The sequence below is a fragment of the Chenopodium album genome, chromosome 19, assembly GCF_948465745.1.
Source record: "Chenopodium album chromosome 19, dcCheAlbu1.1, whole genome shotgun sequence".
NCBI classification, from domain to species: Eukaryota; Viridiplantae; Streptophyta; class Magnoliopsida; order Caryophyllales; family Amaranthaceae; genus Chenopodium; species Chenopodium album.
The window spans coordinates 32745547-32771029 of NC_137852.1; the positions used below are offsets into that span (position 1 = coordinate 32745547).

The following is a 25483-nucleotide window of genomic DNA, read 5'->3' on the forward strand; positions in this document are numbered from 1 at the left end:
TCGTTTGAAATGCGCCTACGTTAAAGCATAGTGGTGAATATGCTTGGCACTCATAGGAAGTGGGAATTGACATATACGATTAGGGACACGATTAGGGATAAGGAAAGGAGGGAGCCGCCAACAAGTTTTTAAGGAACTTGTAAACCGTTCACGGATCATAAAAGGCAACCACGATTAAGGGACAACGATAGGCAACAACGATTGACCCGTAAAGGTTACACCCCATTCATAATCCATGAGATTACTAACTCCATATGGTTCGGAACCACGAAAGGAGGATCGGGGATGATGGTACGAAGCGAGTCATGGAGTCACATTCGCCGGTATTGGCCTCTACTCGATTCTTATTATGAAAATTATTCCTGTGATCTCAAAGGCATACAAACAAAATATTCAATTTGCTCCAAACTATTATTATGCTAAATTGGTTGAATATTAATGCAACATATAATTCTAATATATTGTGATCACTTCGATTCAATAGTAAGATTAAAAGGAACCTAAACCGGTTGTCCAAATTATCTTATTAGTCGTTATATTCAATTGCATATTCCCTTTAAACATGCAATATGGTGATAAAAAATATAGAATAAACAAACATTAATATTGGAAGCAATATAACAATAATTCCAACAACATAAAATCGTTAGAAAATTAATAGAAATAAAAGGAACATGATTCCTTACTTTGATTTTGTTTGCTTGCTACTATAAAAATAATAAACGCGTTTTCAAGGAAAATAATTAAACAATAATTAAAATGGAATTAAATTAAATGAGAATTGATTTGGGGCCAAACCCTCAAACAGTTCTACCTTTCACGCCGTGGCGTAAGGACAGAACCCCGGGTAAAGTACGGACTCCTTGGAGTGCTTAAGGAAGGTATTTTGAAAGAGAGAAGGGTAGGCTAGTGTTTAGGCTAGAGCATATAAGAGAAAATGAGAGAATTATTGATGCCCCGTACATCAGAAATGAGGGGTTATTTATAGGAATAATGTGCTGAGGGAACACACGGAACCCTAAAATGACAGAAACCCTAAAACAGTATCCCGTGACACGGCAAAGCGTACCGTGACACAGTAAACTTTACCGTCAGACGGGAGAGGATCCCGTGACACGGTACTCTTTTGAGTGACACAGGAGACTTTTAAACAAACGGGGGAAGAAAACGCGTTAGGGTTAACGCGGAAGGGACACAAACTGTACCGTGTCACATCAGGTCTCCCGTGACACGGGATACTTTGCCGTCAGACGGGAAAGTTTCCCGTGGCGCGGGATTCCTTGCCGTGACACGGGACAATTTTGTCCTTTTTCCCGTCTAAATTCATTTTTAACCCTAATTTCATTCAGCATTTTAGGTGCCGATTGATAATTTCGGGCCATTTTTCTGATTTATTAAAATCGGGCTAAAATAAGAAAATAAATAAAAGGTAACAAATAAAAGGTTTGGGCCAATAAAAAATAAAATAAAATAAAACAATAAAAAAAGGTTTGGGCTGAAATAAAAACTATGCTTTTACCAAACACCAAGACTGATCCACGGACCATTCAGAAATACGAATTTAATTAAACATGGTTTTTAAGCACTCTCGGGATTAAATACTAAACCCGACCAATAGTGACTGTGAAAGGTTGTTCATCATCGGGTTTGGTTTTGGGGAGACATTTTTAGGTGTCTACAACAACAAAAAGGATAAGGACCACCTTTACGATCACTACTAGAAAACTGTTGTTTTCCGACGGAAAAAATCCCTCGAAAACACCCTTTTTTCCGTCGGAAAAGGTGTTTCCGACGGAATTCCGTCGGAAAAGGTGTTTCCGACGGAATTCCGTCGGAAACTGTCGTCGGAAAACCTTTCGTAGGAAAATCGAACTTTTCCGACGAAATTTCCGTCGGAAAAACTTTTCCGACGAAAATTCTGACGGAATCATTTTGTCGGAATGCATTTTTGGGCACTAGTAAAGTCCGTCGGAAAATTCCGACGAACACAAATCCGTCGGAAAATTCCGACGGAATTTCCGTCGGAAACGGATTTTAAGAAATTAAAAAAAAAACACGCCACGCCACCAGGGGCGCGGCGCATCACCACCTCTAAACACCACTAACCCTAAGCCCAAACCACCACTCTCTAAACTAACCAAGATCCATCCACCACCACCACCAAACCCTAACCCAGACCCACCCAAATCACCCAGATTCACCAACCACCACCACCGCACCACCACTCCTCAGCCTTCCCCAGCCTTCCCCAGCCTTACCCTAACCGCCCAGACCCACCCAAATCACCCAGATTCACCAACCACCACCACCGCACCACCATTCCCCAGCCTTCCCCAGCCTTACCCTAACCGCACCACCACTCCCCCTTATCCAACACAGACCCACCCCCTAATCCTAAACGACCATTTCCACCACCCTAACCCACCCAAATCAATATCTAACACCAAAACAAACCCAGATCTACAACAAATCCGGCCGTACCACCACCAGAAAAAACCACCACCATCGCAAAAAACCACGAATTTCAACCAAAAAACAAATAAAACCCACGAATTTCAACCAACAACCAAAAAAACGAAAAACAAAAAAAAATTGAAACCAGAAAACATACCTTACCAACCGAAGCTTCCAATTTCAACCCGTATTTGGTTTAATACGGCTAAATTCGACCCTGAAACCTCTAGATCTAGAGGTTTCAGGCTCGAATTTGGCCGTATAAACCATTAATAATACTCCGTATGAAATAGCAAGATAACACCATTAATATAGGCTCGAAATAGCAAGGTTTCACGGCGACGGTGAGAATTGAGCAAGAGGAGGCGGAAAGAAGATGAGGAGAAAATAAAAAAAAAAATAAAAGAAAAAGGGAGAGAGGAGAACGGAGAACTGAGGAAGAGGAGAGAAGAGAGAGCTGAGAAGTGAGGAGAGGAGAGGAGAGAGAGAAGAGAGGCGGAGTGAGGAGAAGAGAGGCGAAGTGAGATAGAAGAGAGGAGAGAGAAAGAGTAGGTTGAATATATATGGTGGGAGGGGCGCCCATTTCATTAGGGTTTGGGGGGTTTGTTTTTTTTTTTTTTTTTAAAAAAAAAATTAATTTCCGTCAGAAACTTATAATATTCCGTCGGAAATTTTTCGACGGAATATAATTCCGTCGGAAATTTTAATTTCCGACCAAATATTCCGTCGGAAATTTCCTACGGAATAAAATCCGTCGGAAAACACTTACTTTACGACGGATTTTCGACGGAAATTCCAAATTCGTCGCAAATTTCCTACGGAAAAAAAATTCCGTCGGAAATTAGTGTTTTCCGACGGATTTTCATGTCCGTCGGAACCGTTCCGTCGGAATTAGACCTTTTTCTAGTAGTGGATTATTAAACACAGAAATAAGAATTGGACAATGATCAGAATAAGTACGAGCTAGATGAGATACCTGAGTATTTGGGTAGGTATTATGTCATATATAATCAACATATACATAAATGCTACACTGTTAGGCGACAATTGTATTGTTGTTATCGTTACCATCAACATTTTCTGAACATGTTGCCTTAGTTAGGAGAAAAGCAACCCTTTATGTGATTATTGTTTTTAATGGTCTATAGCGCAACACTTTTTTAATTGTAGCACAAGGATCCAGTATTAATATTTTGGTTCATAGTAACATTTAAAAATCGTTGCCTTAGGTTACCAAAAATAACATTTATTTAAGTGTTGCAATTTTAGGCGTTGCCTATATTGGCTATATATATACGAAGTATATATCATGTGAGAGCCTAGGTCTATAATAGGAACTGAGAACTTATCTGGACCGTTGATCACGCTTAATCTAACGGCCGAGATTCCACTCGCCTCATTAAGGGCATTTTTGTAATTTGGTCGTTGAATGACCTTCGTCCTAACTCATGCACCGCTTCATTTTATTTATCTCTCTTCTTCCGCATTTTCTCTCTCCTCAATTTGTTTTCTCTCTCTGCCTGAAAATTCTCTATTTCGATTTTTTTAATCTCGTCGCAAGTCATCAATTTCGCATATTCTCATCTCTGATTATTGTTGCTTATGCAAATTAATGGGAAGGTGAGTTGATTTTATTTTCATTTTATTGTTGCTTTGATTCAATTTGATTTTGAAACAAGTTTTTGCGAATTTGATTGCGAAAATTAGGGTTTTTTCAATTATTTATTTGAGCATTTGTGATTTTCGTTCATATTTTAGGGATTTTGCAATTCAATGTTTGCAAATTTGCAATTTAGATTGTTGAAATTAAGGTTCAGTTTTGATAATTTTTGTTCGATTGATTTTTTTGTTCGTTTATTTTAATTAGATTTATGATTCCATATTATTTTGGTAGTAATTTTATGTTCTATTGTTATTTGGTTGTAATAATTATAATTTGTTTGATGTATTGTAATTACTAAATTTGCAGCATTCTGGTTTGATTTTCTTTCCTGAAGTATTTTTAAAATTGGTGCTTGATTGTGGCTTTCAGATCTAGATTTGTCTGCAAATTGATCTCACAATTGGTTAGGGCTTTAATGAGGTGTTCAATCATTCTATGATCCGTGAATTCAAGGAAGCTAGGTACAATCGGCTTCTGAAGTAATTTGAAAGCTACAATTGCTCATTACAAATGTCAGGTCCTTACTTAGAGGAAGGTAAGCTAACATCCTTCACTTTTACGAGTTTTTGTTTTTCTTTTATGCCTTGAGTTTGCAATCGCGATTTGCGTTCAATGTATTGATGTAGTGGAAATGGCTTATATTTTGCTGGTACATTAATCCTACTTGTATGAAATGAATGATAATATAGCTTGCATACTTGCATTCCTGTATGACATGAATGATAGTATAGTGAAAATGGCTGCCGCAGGACAAAGGAAGGAGTGTGAGGGCTGCCGCAGCTGCTGGCCTGCCAAGGCTGCTTCCGTAGCTGCTGGTCCTGCCTAGGCTGCTGCTGCTGCCCCTGCCATGGCTTGAATTTTCTTTTACTTATTTTTGTCTGGTGTTACTTCTTAGTTCTCGCTGAGTAATTTTTTGTATGTCATGTGAATTAGAGCTAAAGACTAAAGATAGTTAATTAAAGAGTACATCAAGAACTATTCTATCGAATAATGATGGCTATGGAATACTAGTGGTTGTAATAGTCTTGGATGCACATTTCTTTATGATCAATTTCCACATTACTAGATTTTCACGGTTGATGAAAGGATGATCATAGAAGAATTTTCCCATTACATCGGATAGGAACAATCTTTATGCTGTAAAAATGGGCTTCAAGCCTCGAAGGAGCTGGGAAGTTAGGAGATTACTTGCTTACAAAGTGGCAAAATGTTGTGCAATTTAGCAATTTGATTATTTGTGCTGCTAGTTGCTCCTTTGATGAATTATGAATGTGGTGATTAGGTGGTAATTATCTGGTTGGTGCGGTTCTAAGTTCAGTAAATTACTTTCAATATTAGGTAAAAGACATTGCTGATTTATGTGTCATGCTTAGTATTTGCAAATACACATTATTCAATCCATCTTAGAAATCATTAGGTTTCAATAATAAAAGTCAGGAACTGTCTACACCTGCTCTTTAACTGATTAGCTTCTTTGGCTAACAAAGTAGCTTGAGAGTAGGAAAATGAGAAGAATGGAAGTAGAAGTTTACAGAAAAGTTATGGATAGTTTTGTTGATAGCAGAGGTGCTGTCATGGACAAATTTTGGTGTAATAATCTGTTGGTTTAATAAATGACAAATTTTGGTGTAATTTATATGACTTTGATTAAGCTTTTCTTATTTACTTTTGAGTAATTTTTATTTACTTGTGTGATTTTTTTGTATAAACACGATCGAGTGTGCTAACTAATTATTCTTACTCTAATAACTTACTAGCTCAATAGGTAGAGCATTGTGCAAGTGCACAAAAGATGTGGGTTCGAATCCTACGTAGGTTTATGTGAGAAATATGAAGATTAGAATTCGTGATGTTTTATTAGATTTCTTTTTTTCGTTTACTTTTTATATAGTTTTATTTACTTTTAATTTGAAAACCTCTACATCATATTGAACCAATATATTTGTTTCTTTATAATTTGACTCATCTTGTAAGGATATGAAAAATTCAATGACTCGGAGTTTTTGTGCTATAGCAAAGTTTCCATAGTCATTTTGCATTTCAAGATAATTTATTATTCATATACCATAGAGTTAATTTGATTTTCTTCAATGATACCTTGATTTACTTTTTAGCATTATTTATTTACTTTACAATATTTATGATTTACTTTTGAAATAAATTAATTTACTTTCCTTTAGTTTTTCTACTTTTGAAATATATTAATTTATTTTTCTTTAGTTTTTCTACTTACTTTTTGTGCTATAACAAAGTATCCATTCTCAGCCCTCACATAACCACCACCAGTAGTGTTGTTGATTGAAACCCAAGCACCATCAGTGATGACTTTAGCATAGCCCGTAGGGCCGGGGGAGGAGGATTTTTTGATTTACTTTATAGCACTATTTGTTTACTTTAGAATAATTATGATTTACTTTTGACATATATTAATGCACTATTTTTATTTTTTCTACAATTGAGATATTTTGATTTATTTTTGAGATATTTTAAATAACGGATATTTCACCATATGCCATTGAGTTTTTTGTTTATTCATCATATACCCATGAAATTTTTAAATTCATCATATACCATGAGTTTTCACAAAAATACACCATATACCCTTGATAACATATTATTGTTAAATTCGTCAATCATTTGGGATAATTATGAACCGAAACCACTCTAAATACATTCCTCTACCCCGAAACCACCCACATTCCTTTTTTGCACCCTAAACTTACCCTAAATTTCATTTTCTAATCCTCAAAATTATTTATATGGTTATGGTTATGGATATGGAGATTTGGAGTGGTTTCTAGGGCTAGAGAAATGAGAAGAGTTGTTTTGGGGATGAAGGGAGATATCTAAGGTGATTTCGATGTATAATTAACCAAATTCTTTTCATCTTATTTTCATTAAGGATATACGGTGAATTTTTATAACAACTTAGGGGTATATGGTGAATTTGAAAATTTTCATGGGTATATGGTGAATAAACAAAAAACTCAAGGATATGTGGTGAAAAAGCCGTTTAAATAACTTTAGAGTGTTTGTAATTATTTTTAAAAATAACCTATTTAGGAATTGAACCTACACCTCTATGCATTTGCATAGTGCTCTACCACTTGAGCTAATAGGTTTACTTTAAGTCTTTTTCATTCACTTTAGAGTCTTTTTAATTTACTTTTTCATACCAAAAACTATTTGAGCTAATCTGATGTGTTTGGATATAGTAAAGTGTATGAAACCTTAACCGGTCCCTGTTGATTTTTAAGTATCTTGTCATTGTTCCTTTTTGTGATATTCTTTTCAATATCTAATAGCTTCATCTGAAATCTCTGAATTGTACAACATTTTGGCTTCTTTCATGCATAAATACATACTACATATTAAGCAAATTAAATAAGTCCACATTAGGAAAAGGGGAATGATGCTAACAGACTATATTTTTGTTAAAGTTGAAAAGAAAGTTTTTTGTACCTGAAAAATAATCTGAGTTTGACAAGGGCCGGAGAAGATGGTAGACTGAATCATGAAGGTATGGCCAGTAGGAGCATGTAATGCAGTAGACTCAGAATTATCAGTACTACTACAAGCAGCATCCCAAGCCGCCTTAAAGGCCTTGTCCGTATCATCAGTAACACTACCCCTATGGCTCCAAAACATCCCAAAATTCATATATATAAACCTAGCCCCAATATATAGGTATAAACAAATGGACAAAGGACAAATCACAAGTTGCTCAAAATTCAAGTTTGACTCATCGTTCATTACGATAAGGAACTGATCAATCTTGCAAGGTTCATAAGAGTAAGTCAACTCAAATGCTTAATGAACTAAAATTGTAACAATAAACAAGAGGAACAACTCGAATTTACATATAAATGACTAAATGAGCACTCTTTAGACAATGGTCAGGATCTTTACACACAAGTTGGTCAATCAACACTTTGCTTACAACATTGCTCAAGAGGAACATTACAAGGCGTGAAGAGTAAGAAATAACCAACCATTTTCCAAAGGCACAATAGATAAACAAGTTTGACGAGGGAGTCGCCTCGAGTCCATGGATATATATGCTCCACATAACTACAATCATTTATGGACACCAAGAGCACAAGTGAATAACACAATGTCAAATACTAAACAAATAGAAATAATGAAGAATACTCGAGTAAAGGACAAAGTACCTCAAACGAAGAAGGACAAAATGGATAGGAAGGACATGTACTGAAGCAATGGTGTAACTGACATTAACAAGAGGAATAGCGTTGCAACGCATGAGCATTAGATCAATAATTTGAGCATCAGGATTCAGGACAGCAATGAGCAACATAGGCAACCGTTGTAACATTGTTAGGTGAGTGAGCATCAAGTGCAGGAAGAGCATCGAATTCACATAGTTCCCCATTGAGCAAAGCAAGCAACACTTTCTGGCCCCAAATTCAGCACACTTTTCTACCAAAAATTTGGTTATCTCAGCAGGATGATTTTGAAGCAACTTCACAAAACGAGGTTTGCTATCATTGTCAAGGATCCTTTCCAACCTTTCAGAAAATTCTCTATCTTTGATCATCATTTCGTGGTCAAATATTAGCACCGAGAGAGATTAATCATTTGGGCAAGTCATCTCATATCAATGCCCTGTAAATTCTACAGGAATTGCAGACTAGCCTGTATAAATACAAAGAGTGTAGAGATTAATCATTTGGGTAAGTCATCTCATATCAAGTATATACAAGTATATTTTTTAAAAAAACAACGATATACTTGATATAAAATACAGCTTAAAAACAGCAATTTTTTTTTTTTTTTTTTAATTTTTTTTGAGGAAAGACGAGCAATATATTACTAAGTAGCATCAAGTTCTGCCAAAGGTATAATTGGTTTACTTTTACTTAATTTCTATCTACATTTGAAATTGATGATATATTTGGATTCATTGGGGCTTTTTGTTGAACAAACAGGAAACAAAAACAATAACAATCTACATTTCTCTGATTGCTCATATGCTATACAAATTATAGGTTAGTTTTTTTTATTCACTTTTAAATGTAATTGGTCTACTTTAGCTTGGTTTCTATCAACTTTTAAAATTGATAAAAATAAAACAGGAAACGTTAATAGTTTAATTTTAGGACAGTATGCTTAGGTTCAGCTTCTGTACAGAATAATTAAAAAGTGAAATCGAAACTCCAAAAATTACAAAAATGTAAGCTAAAACATCCCAAAATTCATATAAATTCAATCAATATAAATTTAGAGCAAGAGTTCACTTAATTCACATAAATTTATTCGAAAACTCACCAAAATTCACATAAATTTGGATGCCAATGTAATCATATCTAGTTGATTAGGTAAAATCTAGCAACAAAATCAATCTCTAAAATCATTCTCTAATTGACGAACTAGTAATACTAAATGTAAATTTGATATCGAAATTGAATGTATGAAGAAATTCAAAGAGTTCAATTAAAGAATTAACGATAAACCCTAAATAATGAAATCGAAATTCAATGATTACAAAACAAAGAGAAATAAAACTTCTTACCTCAGAAGTTGCTTCAATGGAGTAGAGAAAGCTCGAAACCCGCGACGATCGAGAAGAGAAAGCTTGGAAGCCGCATCAATAGAGAATTACTCAGTGCACTTGCTTCAATGGAGGAGAGAGATTGACCAGCGAAGAGAAGTTGGATTGAGAATGTTGCTTGATGAATCTGGGCCGTTAGATCATGCGCTTTTTGTGTTAGATCTGACGGTCTAGATTAGTTTCTAGTTCCTATTATTTGAGAGATATAAAGTTGCAGATAACAATTAACGGAGGTAGTATATATATATATATATATATATATATATATATATATATATATATATATATATATATATATATATATATATACTTTTTAAATTACATTCCCTTATTTTTGTATCGGGCATTAGTAAATGAGCCCTTTATTACTTATTAAAAATCATTGTTTTTTTTTCTATAGGATTTATAATTAATAATTGATTTATAAACCGTGCGATACACGGACACTATGCTAACTATATATTAAAGGTGAATAAAACATGACACATGTCATCACCTCATTAAAAATTTTCCTACCTAAAAATGCTTTCCACTTTTTTTTAGTTGATTAATTTTGTTTTTTTTTAAATTTGTTTTAATATCCTATAATTTTTTCTTTAAAAGTAATTAATTTTTTATTCAGTGTCCAAAGTTAATTTGTGCAAAAATTTCCAATCGTTCCCAACCAAAAAAATTACTAATACATTCATATCGTAACTAATCATATAATAAAGAATTAATATAATTTCTCCATGAATACTACTCTTAAATTTATTTAATTATTTTTGTAATAACCTTACTACTTGGTATTTTTTTTTGTAAGAAAATGTATTTTCTAATCTAATACATAATTGTAGAGTTTTTTTTGGCAGCACTTCACCACAAACCTCCAAATCCCCAATACTTAAATTCTATGCATTTGATTTTTTTTTATTTTTTTTTTTAAACAAAACCAATAACTACCATCCTACTATTTTATTTATTTTATTTTTGTGGTATTTTTTTCAAGGGACTAACTACCAACATTTCACTTTATCATATTTTCTACTGCACGGGTATTAATTCTCATGCACTCTCCTTTTTTTTTTTTTTTGGCATTCAAATAACTTCCATTTCTCTAAAAAAAATAAACCCCCGAATACTTCTACTATTATTTACCGAAAAACACACAATTACCCAGAAAACTATCTATATTACATACGGCGTACGATATAAAAATCAACTTTTCTGTTTTACATATAATTTTGTTATTAGATTTTTTTTTAATATATCCCGTGCATTTTGCACGGGTACACTCTAGTCATCATAAATTAAAATCAAATCACATAAATTTTCATACCGGTGCAAGCCTATTAATAAAAAGAAAGGTATATCTATATATGAGTATATTATATTACAAGTACTAATCTAAAATTTTCATTCTTTATAAATTAAGATCGATTCAAGGTTCTTTTTATATTTCATTAATAATATGAGTATTATTTTTTGGTAGATTTAATTCTAAAAACTTAATCTAGTTAATATATCAAACCAATAAACATTAAACACCAAGCCAAATTAGCACAGACCCTAATTTAGTTAGAGACATATTTTTTTGACAAGAAGAGAAAGGATTTCATTAATGAAAGATTGCAAAACGGCACTTACAAACAATTTTGAGGAAATCTAAAATTCCAATACAAATACAATTTACCTTAGAACTAGTTACATCACAGATTTGATCAACGATCGTCTTTATAAAAATCTTCATTAGAAGCAATACAATCTGTGAGTTAGCACTAATTCGGCTTGAGATCCACATATGAATAGTTGTTTGTAGAGGTGGTTATTGGACAGGGTAGCCTAATGATAACAGGGTCAGGGCCAAGCTTATAGGGCTTTTAACGGACAGGGCTATTAATGGACAGGACCCTTATTGGGTAGGGTCATTATAGGGCCAACATATTTTTCCAATTTAGTTGATAAAAAAAATACATAATGTAAAAATAATTATATAGATTAATTTGTATTCATATGTATTTAATAATGGCTTTGTCCAATATTTATTTTAATTGATATTTTGTAGGCCCGCCCATTATCGACTCGCGACCCGCATTGGCCCGACCCTATATTGACCCTATAAAATGTGACCCTTTTTTTCTTTGACCCTGACCCGCAACCGACTCGATCCGCACCGACCCTTACCCGACCCGCCCAATAACCAGGTCTAGTTGTTTGGGTGAAAAAACTCATATGGCTTTCTAGACTCTTTTGGAGATTGTGAAACCCTAAATCTTCAAACTTTGACAGACAAACAAACAAATAAATTAAACCTAATAGTAGATCAAACTCCATCATAAAGATGTGATCTTTTATTGAAAGCAATTAAAAAGTTTTTTTTGGGGCTTACCATCGGTAAAAATACTGATGGAAGCCCCTACAAAAATTTACAATTGAGATCAGAAGAAAAACGAGATGGAAGAGAAAGAGAAGATTGAAGGAAAAGCTTCAAAAAAAGAAAAAAAATCTAGCAATGGAGGCTAGAAAAACCCTCCCAAGGGAAAAACCTAGAGGGAACCAAAAAACCTTCCCAAGGAGAAAACATAGAGGAAACCGTATAATTAGTTAGAGATATAAAATTAATAAAATATTATTATATCTTAACATAAATAACCATAAATAAATATGAAAGATATCACACAAACAAAATTTTCCATATTGATTATATGATTTATATCCCATATAACTTAAGCTCACAAATTGCCTCAAAAGATTAGTCCCTAGTACACAGAATATTAAGTTGCAATTCTTTCCAAAAAAAAAAAAAAGAAAAAAAATAGTAGTCCGTAATAAGTTCTAACAAAAAAGATATACTTGGAATTTCTTAGGTGATAGACTTTGTATATTTGGTAAATATTTTTGTAAAATATTTAGTTTACTTAATTAGGTTTCTAACCTTAGTTTGTAAAATAAATATTTACCAAATATACAAAGTCAATTAGGGTTACACTCACTTTCTAAATTCCAAACATATGGCTTTTATAAATACTAGGGAGTAGCTAACATTGAAGACTTACAATTTTCAAATCGGCAAATAAATCTAAAGGCGTGTTTAGAGAACTACTCCAGCAGTATGATTATGGTTGATTGGTCTACGTTGCCCTCTGATCTTCTCATTGCAATTGCACTAAAATTAGATTCCATTAATGAGTTAATTTATTTCTCCGTGGTATGTCGTTCATGGAATGATGTATTCACCGTGTTTAAGCGAGAGTGGAATAATTCAGCCACACCTTGGTTATTGCAAGCCGATCCCAACCCCAAGCACGATCACAAACTCGAGGTTTGTTCGCGTCGTAGTAAAATCTTTGAAATCAACAAAGTGAAGGGTTTAGAATTGAATATCCCACAAGCGTATAGGAGGCGATGCTTTGGTGCTGAGTATGGATGGATTGTGATGATAGGCTTTGACGACAACCAAGTTTCGTTATTTAATCCCATCACTAAAGCTCAACTAACCCTACCATGCCTTGCATCTTTGCCAGTATTACGGAATTCTTCTATGAGGTATGAAATTATGAAGAGAGGATTAATGGATGTTTGGAAACCCATTGAATTTAAGGTACTCAAGGCGATTGTATTAAAAATCGATGACGACTTTGTTGTAATGGTAATATACTATCACAGTTTACAGTCATCTAAAACCCCGTTAACATCTAAAAATAATTCATTAGCGTTATCTCGCCCTGGAGATAGAACATGGAGATGGACAAAGGTTATAACAAGCGGTGAAAAAGTCCCTTCTCATGTTATTGATGTGGTGCATTGGAATGGAATAGTGTTGATTTTGCATCTTAATGGATTGATTACATGTTGTGAAACTAATGCAATGGTTGACTTTAGCCCTTCTTCACCAGTTTATGCCAAGCCTTATCATTCCATTGTTTTCCCTAATTTTATCGATAAACAGTTGGGTTGTAGTGAAGAATGCTATATGGTCGAGTTAGCCGGTGATTTATTACTAGTACAACGATACAGAGCTAAGGATGAAGCTGTTCGGAAACACTTTTATACGTGCGATTTTAAGGTGTATAAACTTGATCGTAGTGGCAACGACAAGTGTTCTATTGTTGAAAATTTGGGTGATTATATGGTATTTGTTGGTAATAACTCTGCTATGAGTGTTCATAAATCAAAGTCCCCTAATTGTCAACATAATGCTATTTACTTTACCGATGATATTAAATATTTTTGGGAAGATCTAAAACCACGCTGGCAAGACATTGGTATGTTTGATATGACATCTAGAGAATTCAAACGGTTTAGTGAAGGCAATGATAAGATTTGTACTACTTTTAGACCTTTGTGGTTTATGCCCAAGTTTTAGGGTAGGTTGCAGGTAAAGTACTTGTATCATCTCTGTTATGGAGGCGTAATATCAAGTGAAGTGCCCTGCTATAGTTTGTAATTTGTATTTTTTATTTTTTAAATAATGGTTAAACTTAAATATACTGTTTGGTTTTTTTTTTTTTTTTTTCTTTTTTTAAATTATATATATATATATATATATATATATATATATTGGGGGATTCCCTCGTGAGAATTTGTCTGAGAATTTTTCTTATGTGATAACACTTTTTATGTTCTAAATTTTAACTCTTATGTTCTAAATTTAAATATGATGTTCTAAATTAAATCAAATGTTCTAATTTAGTATTCACATGTTCTAAACCATAAATTAGTTAAGTTTGATATCATAAATTTTAAAAAACTTGTTCCAAAATTTTAACTTATATCAATCAATCAATAACTATATACTAAAAGACACACCAGTAATGACACGTGTCATCTCCTGGTGTGTCCTTAGTATATTTTTATTTTTTAAAATTTAAAAAAAAAATAATTCCAAAAAGGAGATATTTTGCATATATATATATAAATAATAATCAATAATAAATATAATCTTACGGTAATCTGAAAAAAATATATTAAAAAGATACAATATATTTAAATAATCACCAAATAAATCTTATTATAAATGTCCTAACATATATACTACGGTTGATATTAATCTTCCCTTAAAAAAAACAAAATCTCAAGCTACTCATATATATCAATCAATAACATAATACTAAAACAGACACCAGAAATTAGGGGTGAACATGGTCTGGTTTGGTGCGGTTTGAGTCTAGACCAAACCAAACCGCAAAATACGGTTTGGTCAATTTTCCAAACCAAACCAAACCATACCATATTAGTATTGAAACCAAACCAAACCAAACAGTAATAATGCGGTTTGGTTTGCGGTTTATGATGAGACGACATTTTTTCCTAAAAAATTGTCAAATATTAATAAATTTATAATAAAGTTTAAATAATTAGCCCAAAGGGATTAAATTTTACTACAAAGTTTTAACAAAAATAACAACCAACTAATCAAGTGCTAAGTGCTAACACAATAAGAGCAATATGAGTTATATGACCTATTGAATTTTAAGTATTGATATTTATAGAGTACTAGTGCGAGTGCGCCGCGCGCATTGCGCGCGCACCGATTTGCAAATCTTATTAAGAAAAATATTAGCAAGACATATAAGTAAGTTAATTAGCTTAGTTGTTGTAAAGTTGTACATGATCTATGCCTGTATACATTATAAATTATTGCATTATTGTGTAAAGTATAATTAAGTTGTATTGAAATTTATTAGTGTTATTACTTACTGATATCATACATAAATGATAGGTATCTAAGATAAAAGATTTTATTTATCATATTTACTGCCTCATGAAATTGTTTTACCTATGTATTTGTTTAATAAGAGTAAGCCCATGAATAGCCCAACAACTCCTTAAAAAATAATTTCCTCCTCCTCTAGTATTTAGGTATACTGTTTATTAATCGCTTCCTAATTTAGATTAACAAAATAATAACCCCTCCCCCTCTAGTAACCCCTGACCGAACTCCTTAAAAAACCCCTGACAGAGTAACTTGAGTAACCACTAACCTAGTAGATCGAGTAACCCATGACTGAGTAACCCCTCGAGTAACCCTTGACTGAGTAACCCATCAAGTAACCCTTGACCGAGTGAACCCATCAAGTAACCCTTGACCGAGTGAACCCATCAAGTAACCCTTGTTATAACCTCTCGAGTAACCCTGACCTAGTAATTCGAGTAACCCCTGAATGAATAACTCGGGTAACCCCTACCAAAATAATTCAGGTAACCCCTGCCACAGTACGTTTCATATTAATTACAACACTACTTTCTTTGGTAAGAGTCTACGACTATTTTATTATTTTTCTCTGACCAACTCCATATACACTTTTTTATTATTATTACTCTCTCCTACGAACAAATATATCCCACTAACTATACTTTATATTATAAAATCACAAAGTTTTGTATACAGCCTATTGTGTGCAGCAAGGGTTACTCGAGTTTCTCGGTATGGGATTACTCGAGTTGCCGGGGTTAGTCGAGTTGCTAGGGTTACTCAAGTTACTTGGTCAGAGGTTACTTGAGTTAATTCTTATCGAGTAACCCCTCAAGTAACCCCTGACGATTGGATAACCCCTCGAGTAATCCATGACTGAACCCCTCAAGTAACCCATAATCGAGCAACCTCTCCCCCTCAAGTAATCCCTGATTGAGTAACCCCTGACTGAATAACCCCTCGAATAATCCATGACCCTCCCGCTGGAGTAACCCATAACCGAGTAACCCCTCCCCCTCAAGTAACCCTTGATTGAGTAACCTCTCAAGTAACTCCTGACTGAACTCTGAAGTAATCCCTGATCAAACTCCTTAAATAACCCCTGACAGAGTAACTCAAGTAACCCTTGACCGAGTAGCTCAAGTAATCCATGACCGACTAACCCTTGACTACGTAACTCGAGTAACCCCTCAAGTAACCCTTGACCAAGTGAACCCTCAAGTAACTCCTATCTGAACCCCTCAAGTAAGTAACCCCTCTAGTAACCCTTGACCGAGTGAAACCCACGAGTAACCCTTGTCCCAACCCTTCAAGTAACCTTTGATCGAGTAACCCCTAACTGAATAATTCGGGTAACCCTTAACAAAACAACTCAGGTACGTAACCCCTGCCACAGTCCGTTTCATACTAATTACAACACTACTTTCTTTGGTAAGAGTCCACGACTATTTTATTATTTCTCTCTAACCAACTCCATTTACACTTTTTTGTTATTATTTCTCTCTCCTACGAACAAATTGATATATCCCGCTAAATATATTTTATATTATAAAATCACAAATTTTTGTTTGTAGCATGTTGTATCGTGCAACAAGTATTACTCGAGTTTCTCGGTATGGGATTACTCGAGTTTTTCGGTCAGGGGTTACTCGAGTTGCTGGGGTTACTCAAGTTACTTGGTTATGGGTTACTTAATTAAGTTAATCCTTATTGAGTAACCCCTCAAGTAATCCTTGACCGAGTAACCCCTAACAAAGTAACCTCTCCCCCTCTAGTAACCCCTTTAACCCTTGACCGAGAAACTCGAGTAACCCATATCCGAGTACCCCCTCAAGTAACCCTTGATCGAGTGAACCCCTCGAATAACCCCTTCAAACCCCTCAAGTAACACCTGATAGAGTAACCCCTTAAGTAACCCTTGATCGAGTGAACCCCTCAAGTAACCCTTGAGTAACCCATGACTGAATAACTCGGACAACCTTAACAAATTAGCTAAGGTAGCCCCTGCCTCATGGTGTGGCCTGCTGCACCTAAAAATTGATGTTATAAAATTTAATTTTTGTTCCCCACCCTATTTTTTTTCTTTAATTTTGTGCAACACATAATGTTACAATTAATAGTTACGATTAATACAAAATAGAGAGTGTAATAGTTTACTCACCCATAAATGTCATACAAAATTGTGTCACCTCTAAATAAATTTGCATTGGTGGTTAATAGGTTCTTTCGTATTCAAAACTCATAAGCTTTGGATAATATGTTATCTTCTCATAAAAGGAAAAATTAATAAAAAATACTCTGTAATGACTTTTGAATAATAAGCTATCCTTTTATTTAAAAACCACAATAATTTTAAAAGAAAAAGTATTCTCTTCCTTAGAAAAAAAAAAAAAACAATTATTACACTTGCACTTTGCAAAATTATAAGTAGATTACACTTTAAAGCATTTAATGGCAATGATTGTTAATACTTTTAAAACTAAGCTAATTGCGAACATCTTCTTACTTACGCTAAAAAATGAAACTCATTTGCCTGCCTACTATAGTTAATACATGTATATAACAAGTTTTAGTGAATTGATTACATTAAAGAAAACGCAACTCTTTGAAATTAGGCAAAATGTTTTTCCATGGACATTTTCCTATAGAACATTAGTCTAAGCTGTAGCTATTCTATGGAATACAATCATATATACATTCCATCTAATCACATATCAAAAAAATTCAATAAAAATGAAAATCTCAAGGGAAAAAATACAAAACAAAGTTACATTGAAAAAAATATTAATTAGTTGACAAGAGAGTAATCAACCAATCAATCAACCTGCAAATCAATTAATTGGCAATAGAGAAACAAAATTATTGCAGATCACATCATTGATGAGCTTCCTTCATACCCCATTATGCAAAATCACCGCTTTTTGATGTACACTATCCAAAACCAACGGATGTTGTCACCTCCACTCCAGCACATGTCTCCAATGTTGTATAGTAGGTACTGTACAACATAATACGAGTAACATTTATTGAATTAAACTCAATATCACCACCCAATTTAGGAAAATGCATCTTTAAAGCGAATCATAACCAGAGTCACAGACACAAGATACCAAACTTTAACTAATGCAATAAATCTACCAAAATTTAGCGACTATACAAACCCATATCAACAATCTCGACAAACCCATTACTAAAATCACAAAGTTCCAATTAAAGAATAAAAAATTATCACTAACAAGGCAAAAAACTAAAGAGTATTTAGCGACTATACAAAAGTAACCTAGAAATCTCTTACAATTTCCATCCCAACACCAAATTTTCATTTTGTCTCCCTTTTTCCAATGGACCAGGCACAATTATCAGAAGATAGTGTCTAGGGTCTACTGCATTGGGCCATTGGGGTGAATGTAATGGAGTGACTTGTGGTGGCGGTAGTGTAGTGTGATGTGCAAAAGAAAATAATTATAGTGATCACATCCATGGTTGATCCTCAATGCAAGAAGTGGGGTTTCGGCTGCTTCGATACCTATTCACTCCCTGCACCTGACTTAGTGCCCTGTGCTCTTCTCCAAAAATTCAACATTGACACGGGAAAACCGTTCGTATAGTCTTGATGATTAGTAGTATAAATAATGTGTACGATGATATTAGTTTTATCACAATGCTGAATTTAGATTTACGCTGTCCATAAATCAATCTAATACAGCTAAAACAACCTTAATATTTGCCAAATTATGTGTACCAAGTTACTCTATTTCTCTCTATGCTGAAGTTAGATTTACATTGAACATACATCAATTCAATACATCTAAAACAACCCTAAAATCTGCGAAATTCATAACATAAACTCCAAAGCTTATTCAAATTAAGCCACTTCCACTGAATTGAGTCCGAATCTAGCTTAAACACACAATCACGATTCCAACTAACTTAATTTTCCAATTTGGGAACGTACCAAATACCAAATTCAGCAGGCAGATTAGATCAACAATATAAATCTACATACCCAATTAAAACAATCAAAGAATCACTTAAAAATATCAAAATCTAAAAATCAAAATAAAAAAAAAAAAAAAAAAAAAAAAGAAAAATCAACACATATAAATCAAACTTTCTCCTAACCCAGAACAATTAACAAACATAAATTAGAAATTTCCCAATCCCATAACAATTAAACAAATAAAAAATAATAAACAAACAGCAAATTCCCAAAACAAATCAAAACAAGTTACCTTTTCAGGATCACCACCCTTATTAGGATGATTCTTAAGGGCAGCTATCTTATAAGCTTTCTTAAGATCTTCAGGGGAAGCAATCTTAGAAACTCCTAAAACTTCATAATAGCGAGTATTATCGCTCTTCTAAGGTGCTCCCCCGAACATCTTCTCTTACTTACACTTAGAATCTCCTTTAGTCCTCTGCAAAAATTGTATTTAAAAAAACCCAAATGCTCAAATACCAATATTAACAGGAAGTAAACCAAGTAAGGAAAATTAGATAAAGGTTATGCAAGATAGACCCAAATAAGAAATAATAAGCAGGAAAAATTAAATTTGATATTTAAAAGTTTAATGTTGAACATCTGAATTTTAGACTCAATGCTATGAGAGAGCCGAGAAAGTGTTGATAACAACTTTTAGGCTGTGTTGAACATCTGACTATTTACTTTTCCAACTATATATTAATTACAGAGCATTGGTTAGCTTGATTTCATGTATCAACCTGAAACATGAAGCTGCAGCTGTCTCATATAGAGTGTAGTACAGACACAAAACTGGATACAAATAGTTTAATATATATATATATATATATATATATATATATATATATATATATATATATATATATGCAAACTATGTGGTCAAAATATGTAGTCACTTAAACATCTTATTTCTAATGAAGGTTAGCTATATCTACCTGGCAATCTTATGAATTGTGATGACTCCTAGGACCTGCAGGTTCAAGAGTAATTTACGACCATTACAATACGGCCAAAAAATTTAACAGTATTTATTACATCAAGTTACCCAAAAGCATGGTAGACATTATCTATCAAGACAATTATAATGATAAATTAAGCATTGTGATCAATTTACGACTTGCAGAGATTAGAAAACCATAATTTTCATAGCATATGATATAAAACAATAGCAATAGCTGTGACAATAAGAATAATGATGCAACAATAAATTAGCAATAAGGGAATTGAAGCGCAAGAGGGCAAAAAGGGAAGGGAACCATTGAAGAAGAACAAAAAAAAATTAAGGAAGGGGCAAATCCGACCTAGCACTGTTCATAAGGAAAATGCTAAAAGCAAAAATTCCCCACCCTAATTTGGCTTTTATATGGCTTTTATAAGGATTATGGATAAAGAACACAATCCATAAAAATTACTAACCTACAACATCCCAATCATCTACATGGTTAGAAAATAGTTCTTAACTACTTCACGATTCACAAAATTCATAAAGAACCAAACTTTACAACCTGTAGCATCAAAGCCTCATGAGTAAAAACCATGAATTATTGTTCTTGGCAAATCTGAAATTCATATCTTCTGAACTAAAATTTGATTAACAAAAAATCCAGAAATTCAAAACCCTATCCAACTCTAATTCCCACATACAACCTCGAGGAAAATTTCTTTATAAGCTCCATGCATGTAACATAAGTATACAAAACCAATAGAATAGTATAGCACATCTAATTTCACCCACTTCAATTAGCAAATCCCAAATATTATAATTTTACTCCCAATATTGAGTTGAACCGCAATAACCGAACATCATACACAAAGAAAATCATATATATAACAAAAATCCCAACTTTATTAGCTAAACCCATCACAATTAACATGCTTACACCACAAAAATTAATCCCAATCCCCATTATGAACAAAGGACTAACTGATTGAACTTAATATCAACATAAAAGAATCTCAAACGAAATGCAGTTGAATATATAATCATGTTTTGCAAGACAATCAATCCAAAATTTCATCCGAAAACTTTTTTTCTGAGTTTAATAGAAAAAAAGTGAAGACTGAACACCAAAGATTCTCGTCATTATGCATACCTTGCCAAACAAAGCAGGGCCAATAATCTCATTCACATTTTGACAGCCTACACATATACAACAACCATTATGAGCTAAACATAGTTTTTGAATTGAAAGGAAGTTGTTATGACTACCGCTAAACTGAAACTAACACTAACCTTAGAAACACTTTTTTCCTGATAATTACATCACAGGCCCATTACTATACAATTACGCCCTAATGAAAACTATACATCTAGCAATATAATTCAAGCATAATGAGAATGAAATCTCTAAAGACGAAGAAATAGAGCACCAATACTGCATTAGTGACAGTAATTCAATCTACTACAATCAAATTTTAGACAATGGCAGACTTTATACAAACTAAACACAATAATAACCCTATGAAAACCATACATCTAACAATCCAAGCAAAATGAAATCTTTAAAGTCAAAGAGAAAGAGCACCACTTAAAAAGACACTTCACCAAAGCTGCAAGACCACCCAAAAGAGGAAAACAGTAAACCAATCTTCCACATTTTTAATATAAAACACATAGAAATTTCAATATAAAACACATTATTACAAATTTCAATATAAAATTTATATATTATTATACTAATCAAAATGCAACATAGAAATAATCAACAAATAAATAATCAAGATCTACATAAAGAAAATTATGTATAACAACACCTTACTCTCAACCTCCACTTAAGCCATCTTCCTGAAAGAGAATAGAGATCAAGGGTTATACCTGTAACCTTCTTGAAATTCCTTTATAGCACCCTTCCAAACACCTTACTATTGTTTGCCCTGAAATCACCATTGCGAGAAAAGGTTGAATTAGACTCATACTTCTGACATTTTGAGATAATGAGAAACTATACAACTGAAATAAATTTTAAAAATAATATTAAAACTCATCTCCAGATTACCAATCACTTAAAACAATCCCTACTGTGTTCGTATACCTTTTACAAGCTTAAATTATAACAAAAACAGCAGTAGCAGCAAAATGATATCCCTAAAGTTGCAAAATTGACAACTAAACCTAACAACCAATTAAATACAATGTCTTTATCTTCAGGTCATTGGTAGGCTGATTTACCAAACATCGACCCATGCCCCAATCTCTAAACAAAAGTACTTCTATTTTCCAACAATTAAATCATAATTTAATTTCACAAGATCAAACTAAATAAGACCCTTAATTTGAAGTCGAAAATGCAGAACCATTTTAAATAAAGACTAAGAAACAACAAATTTAAAAGCGAAAATTAATTAAAAGGCCTAATCAGAGATACAATTTTAATTTTATATTGTTATAAATGGAATTAAAAGGCACCTATCTAGAAAGTAAACCATTTTATATTGTTATAAATGGAATTAAACACAAGCTGTAAGCTCTTAAATGCCCGTTTAGTTCAACTTAACCAATAAGTCAGAGCAATTAATTGATGAGAATCATGGGATCACTCACCACTCAGTTCTTTAGTAATCGTTTCCTGACCCTTTACCATTTCATAATTCAGATCACGAAAACAAAGATTTAAAGCAAAAAAATGAGATTGAAGATGAAAACCCCTATTTCTTCAGTTTTCCGTTTCATACCAAGAAATTCAGGAGTATTAGCTTCTAAAATCTGCCAAAAAAAAAAAAAAAAAAAAAGAAAAGAGTATAATTAAGCTTCAACATGTAAAGCTGATCCAATCCCAAGATAATGCTTCCCACTTATTATGCTTTATTATGAATATACAAGATTAGGTAAATATCTAAAATTATGATCCATTTAGCTATTTTTTTCTTAAAAAAAAAAAAAAAATCCATAATCAATTTAGTTGTTCACCTTCTCCTTTTGCTTCCTTTACTCCATGTCTCCACCTCTGCAATTTTTACCAAAAAAAGAGAAAAGTAAATTCCTTTATAATAATCTCAAATTAAAATCTACATGTTATTAAATTGAAAATATGGGAGATGAATAATTTTAAAAGTGACCTTTAATTCTTCTGCTTTTCGACCCAACATACCCTCATTATCCTTTTCTGGAGCCTACGATTTAATCGGGAAAAAACTCAGAAAAGAAAAATCAAACATACGATACTGAAAATCAAAGGATAAAGAACAATCTACTATAAACTGATAAAATTAACGGTAAAAGACGTGTATGGATTACCAAGAAAATGTTGAAGCTTGAAAGAACTCTTCGACTTGATGATCAGATTTATAAACTCAACCGCTACAAATTCTGTCAATCAAACGAAAATAGAAGAATTAGGGTTTTCAAATATTTCTAAAAATTGGGGGAAAATAGCCAATAAAATCAACCAAAACGACTTAACGAATGTAAACATGTAAAATAAAAATAACTTAATAGATGGATGGCCGAGCACAATTAAGAGAGATATTAAGATTAATGGGTAGAGAGAGAAGAACAAGAAGAGGAGATTGAGGTGAGGAGGAGAGAGAGAGAGTGAATCCAAAGTAGAAGAGATGAGTAGAGAGGATGTGAACAAAGGAGAGAGAAAGCACCATCGCCTCAAATGAATGGTGGAGCAGGAAGCCAGGAAATGGGGAAAGTAAAGAAAAAAGGCATGAGAAATCATGAGGGCAAAAAGGGAAGGGAAGCAGTCAGTAAGAACAAAAAAATATTATGGCAGGAGCATTATCGTCCGAGCACTGTTCATAAGGGAAATCCTAAAAGCAAAAATTCTCCACTCCAATTTGGCTTTTATAAAGGGTTATGGATAGTAGTAGTATACTACCGTATAGTCTTCTAATGATTTTTCATGTTTTTTTTTTGTATACGGTCCAGACCAAACTACAGCCCTACCAGAAATGACACGTGTCATTTCTTGATTATGTCATTTTCCCTCAAAAAGCCTTTTTTTTTTTTTTGGGTAAAAAAAATCTCATACCTATTATAAAATATTTCTCTATAATTTTAGTTAAACTATATACGTAGTATATCAAATCTGTCATTTGAATATATTTGAAACAAAATATTTTACACATGTAGATATTAGGAACTATTCTATAGTAGTGAATATATCACAATAATAGGAAATATCCTATACCACTATTCTTTAATAATGAATCAAATTAATTCCTTATTTACAATATCACAATAATAGAATTATTATATAATACTTTACTATAACAATAGCACACTATATGCACGGTTTGGTGAATCATTACATTTACTATAATAATGGACAATATAACTATGCATGGTTTGGTGAATCATTATAAAAGATACTCCGTAATGTAATTTGCTTGATTTCTCATTATCAAACTATAGAAATATATACACAATACAAGTCAACTGCAAGCCTACAATTAAGGCAATTAACCAGCTAACGTAAGCCTACAAGTTAGGCCATTTACATACTATGAAAATATATACACAATACAGTACTATTCTTTCAAATTAAATTTTAGATAGTTAGATGAATGCACATACAAAATGTTAAGTTCTGATATAATACGCACAAAATGATTAGATTTTATATGACATAATTTCCTATTGATTTGATTTTCATACTACTTAACTTAGGGTTAGTTTGGCATCACTGTGGTTTTCTATTTTTTGGTTTTTTGTTTTTCAAAATCATATGATATATGTCACATAATGAATCAAAAATTAGTCAAACTTATTAAAACCATGATAATTATGAAAACTGACAACAGAAAAGTGAAAACACCTTTTTCTTGTTTCCTGTTTTTGGTTTTTTTTTTTCAAAAAAAACTGGAAACTGAAAACAAAAAACAATGCCAAACAAGCCCTTAATTAAACAAAACTTTTTTTTTTTTTTGTTAAGTTTCAATAATTTATCCTAATCTATGAATGAATGTGTTTTTGAGCCACAAACATCTTTTTATCATGGCAAGAAATTATGGTTATGGATTGTACCTTAAAAAGCTTTTCCTATTGAAACTGCTTTTTTGGAAATGATGCTATGTTGTATGTAATCTAAGGGAAATTATTTTAGCACACCTCTTTGTATTGTGAGAGTACATTTTTCTATGCTCTACTCACATAAGGGTGTGTCAAAATCAATTTCCATAATCTAAGTATTC

The 25483-nt window shown here is 33.0% G+C and overlaps 1 protein-coding gene and 2 long non-coding RNA genes across 10 annotated transcripts; 1 reads left to right on the plus strand and 2 right to left on the minus strand.

Annotated features, from left to right (window-relative positions):
• Positions 1 to 7798: 7798 nt before the first annotated feature.
• Positions 7799 to 9785, minus strand: LOC145595633 (uncharacterized). The gene is made up of 3 exons (XR_014102982.1): positions 9651 to 9785; positions 8290 to 8773; positions 7799 to 8188 (listed from the first exon to the last, which is right to left on the minus strand). It is a non-coding gene; the product is annotated as an uncharacterized LOC145595633 (long non-coding RNA).
• A 3001-nt stretch (positions 9786 to 12786) lies between these two features.
• On the plus strand, positions 12787 to 14034 carry LOC145594251 (putative F-box protein At1g65740). The gene has a single exon (XM_081650587.1). The coding sequence runs from the start codon at positions 12787 to 12789 to the stop codon at positions 14032 to 14034; it is 1248 nt and encodes a 415-aa protein (XP_081506713.1).
• Positions 14035 to 18070: 4036 nt separating this feature from the next.
• LOC145593575 (uncharacterized) lies at positions 18071 to 23954 on the minus strand. Of its 8 annotated transcripts, XR_014102768.1 has the most exons (9): positions 23580 to 23929; positions 23402 to 23455; positions 23253 to 23289; positions 23018 to 23048; positions 22161 to 22219; positions 21439 to 21485; positions 20281 to 20315; positions 19596 to 19781; positions 18071 to 18361 (listed from the first exon to the last, which is right to left on the minus strand). It is a non-coding gene; the product is annotated as an uncharacterized LOC145593575 (long non-coding RNA). The 8 variants fall into 8 exon arrangements; XR_014102767.1 differs by lacking the exons at positions 21439 to 21485; positions 23018 to 23048 and adding an exon at positions 23936 to 23954 and having other exon boundaries at positions 23580 to 23651; XR_014102766.1 differs by lacking the exons at positions 21439 to 21485; positions 23018 to 23048 and having other exon boundaries at positions 23580 to 23651; positions 23774 to 23929.
• Between the last annotated feature and the right edge of the window lie 1529 nt (positions 23955 to 25483).

Excerpts from the sequence above, each read along its gene's own strand:
- LOC145594251 (XM_081650587.1), top strand. The coding sequence starts at position 12,787 with ATGGTTGATTGGTCTACGTTGCCCTCTGATCTTCTCATTGCAATTGCA.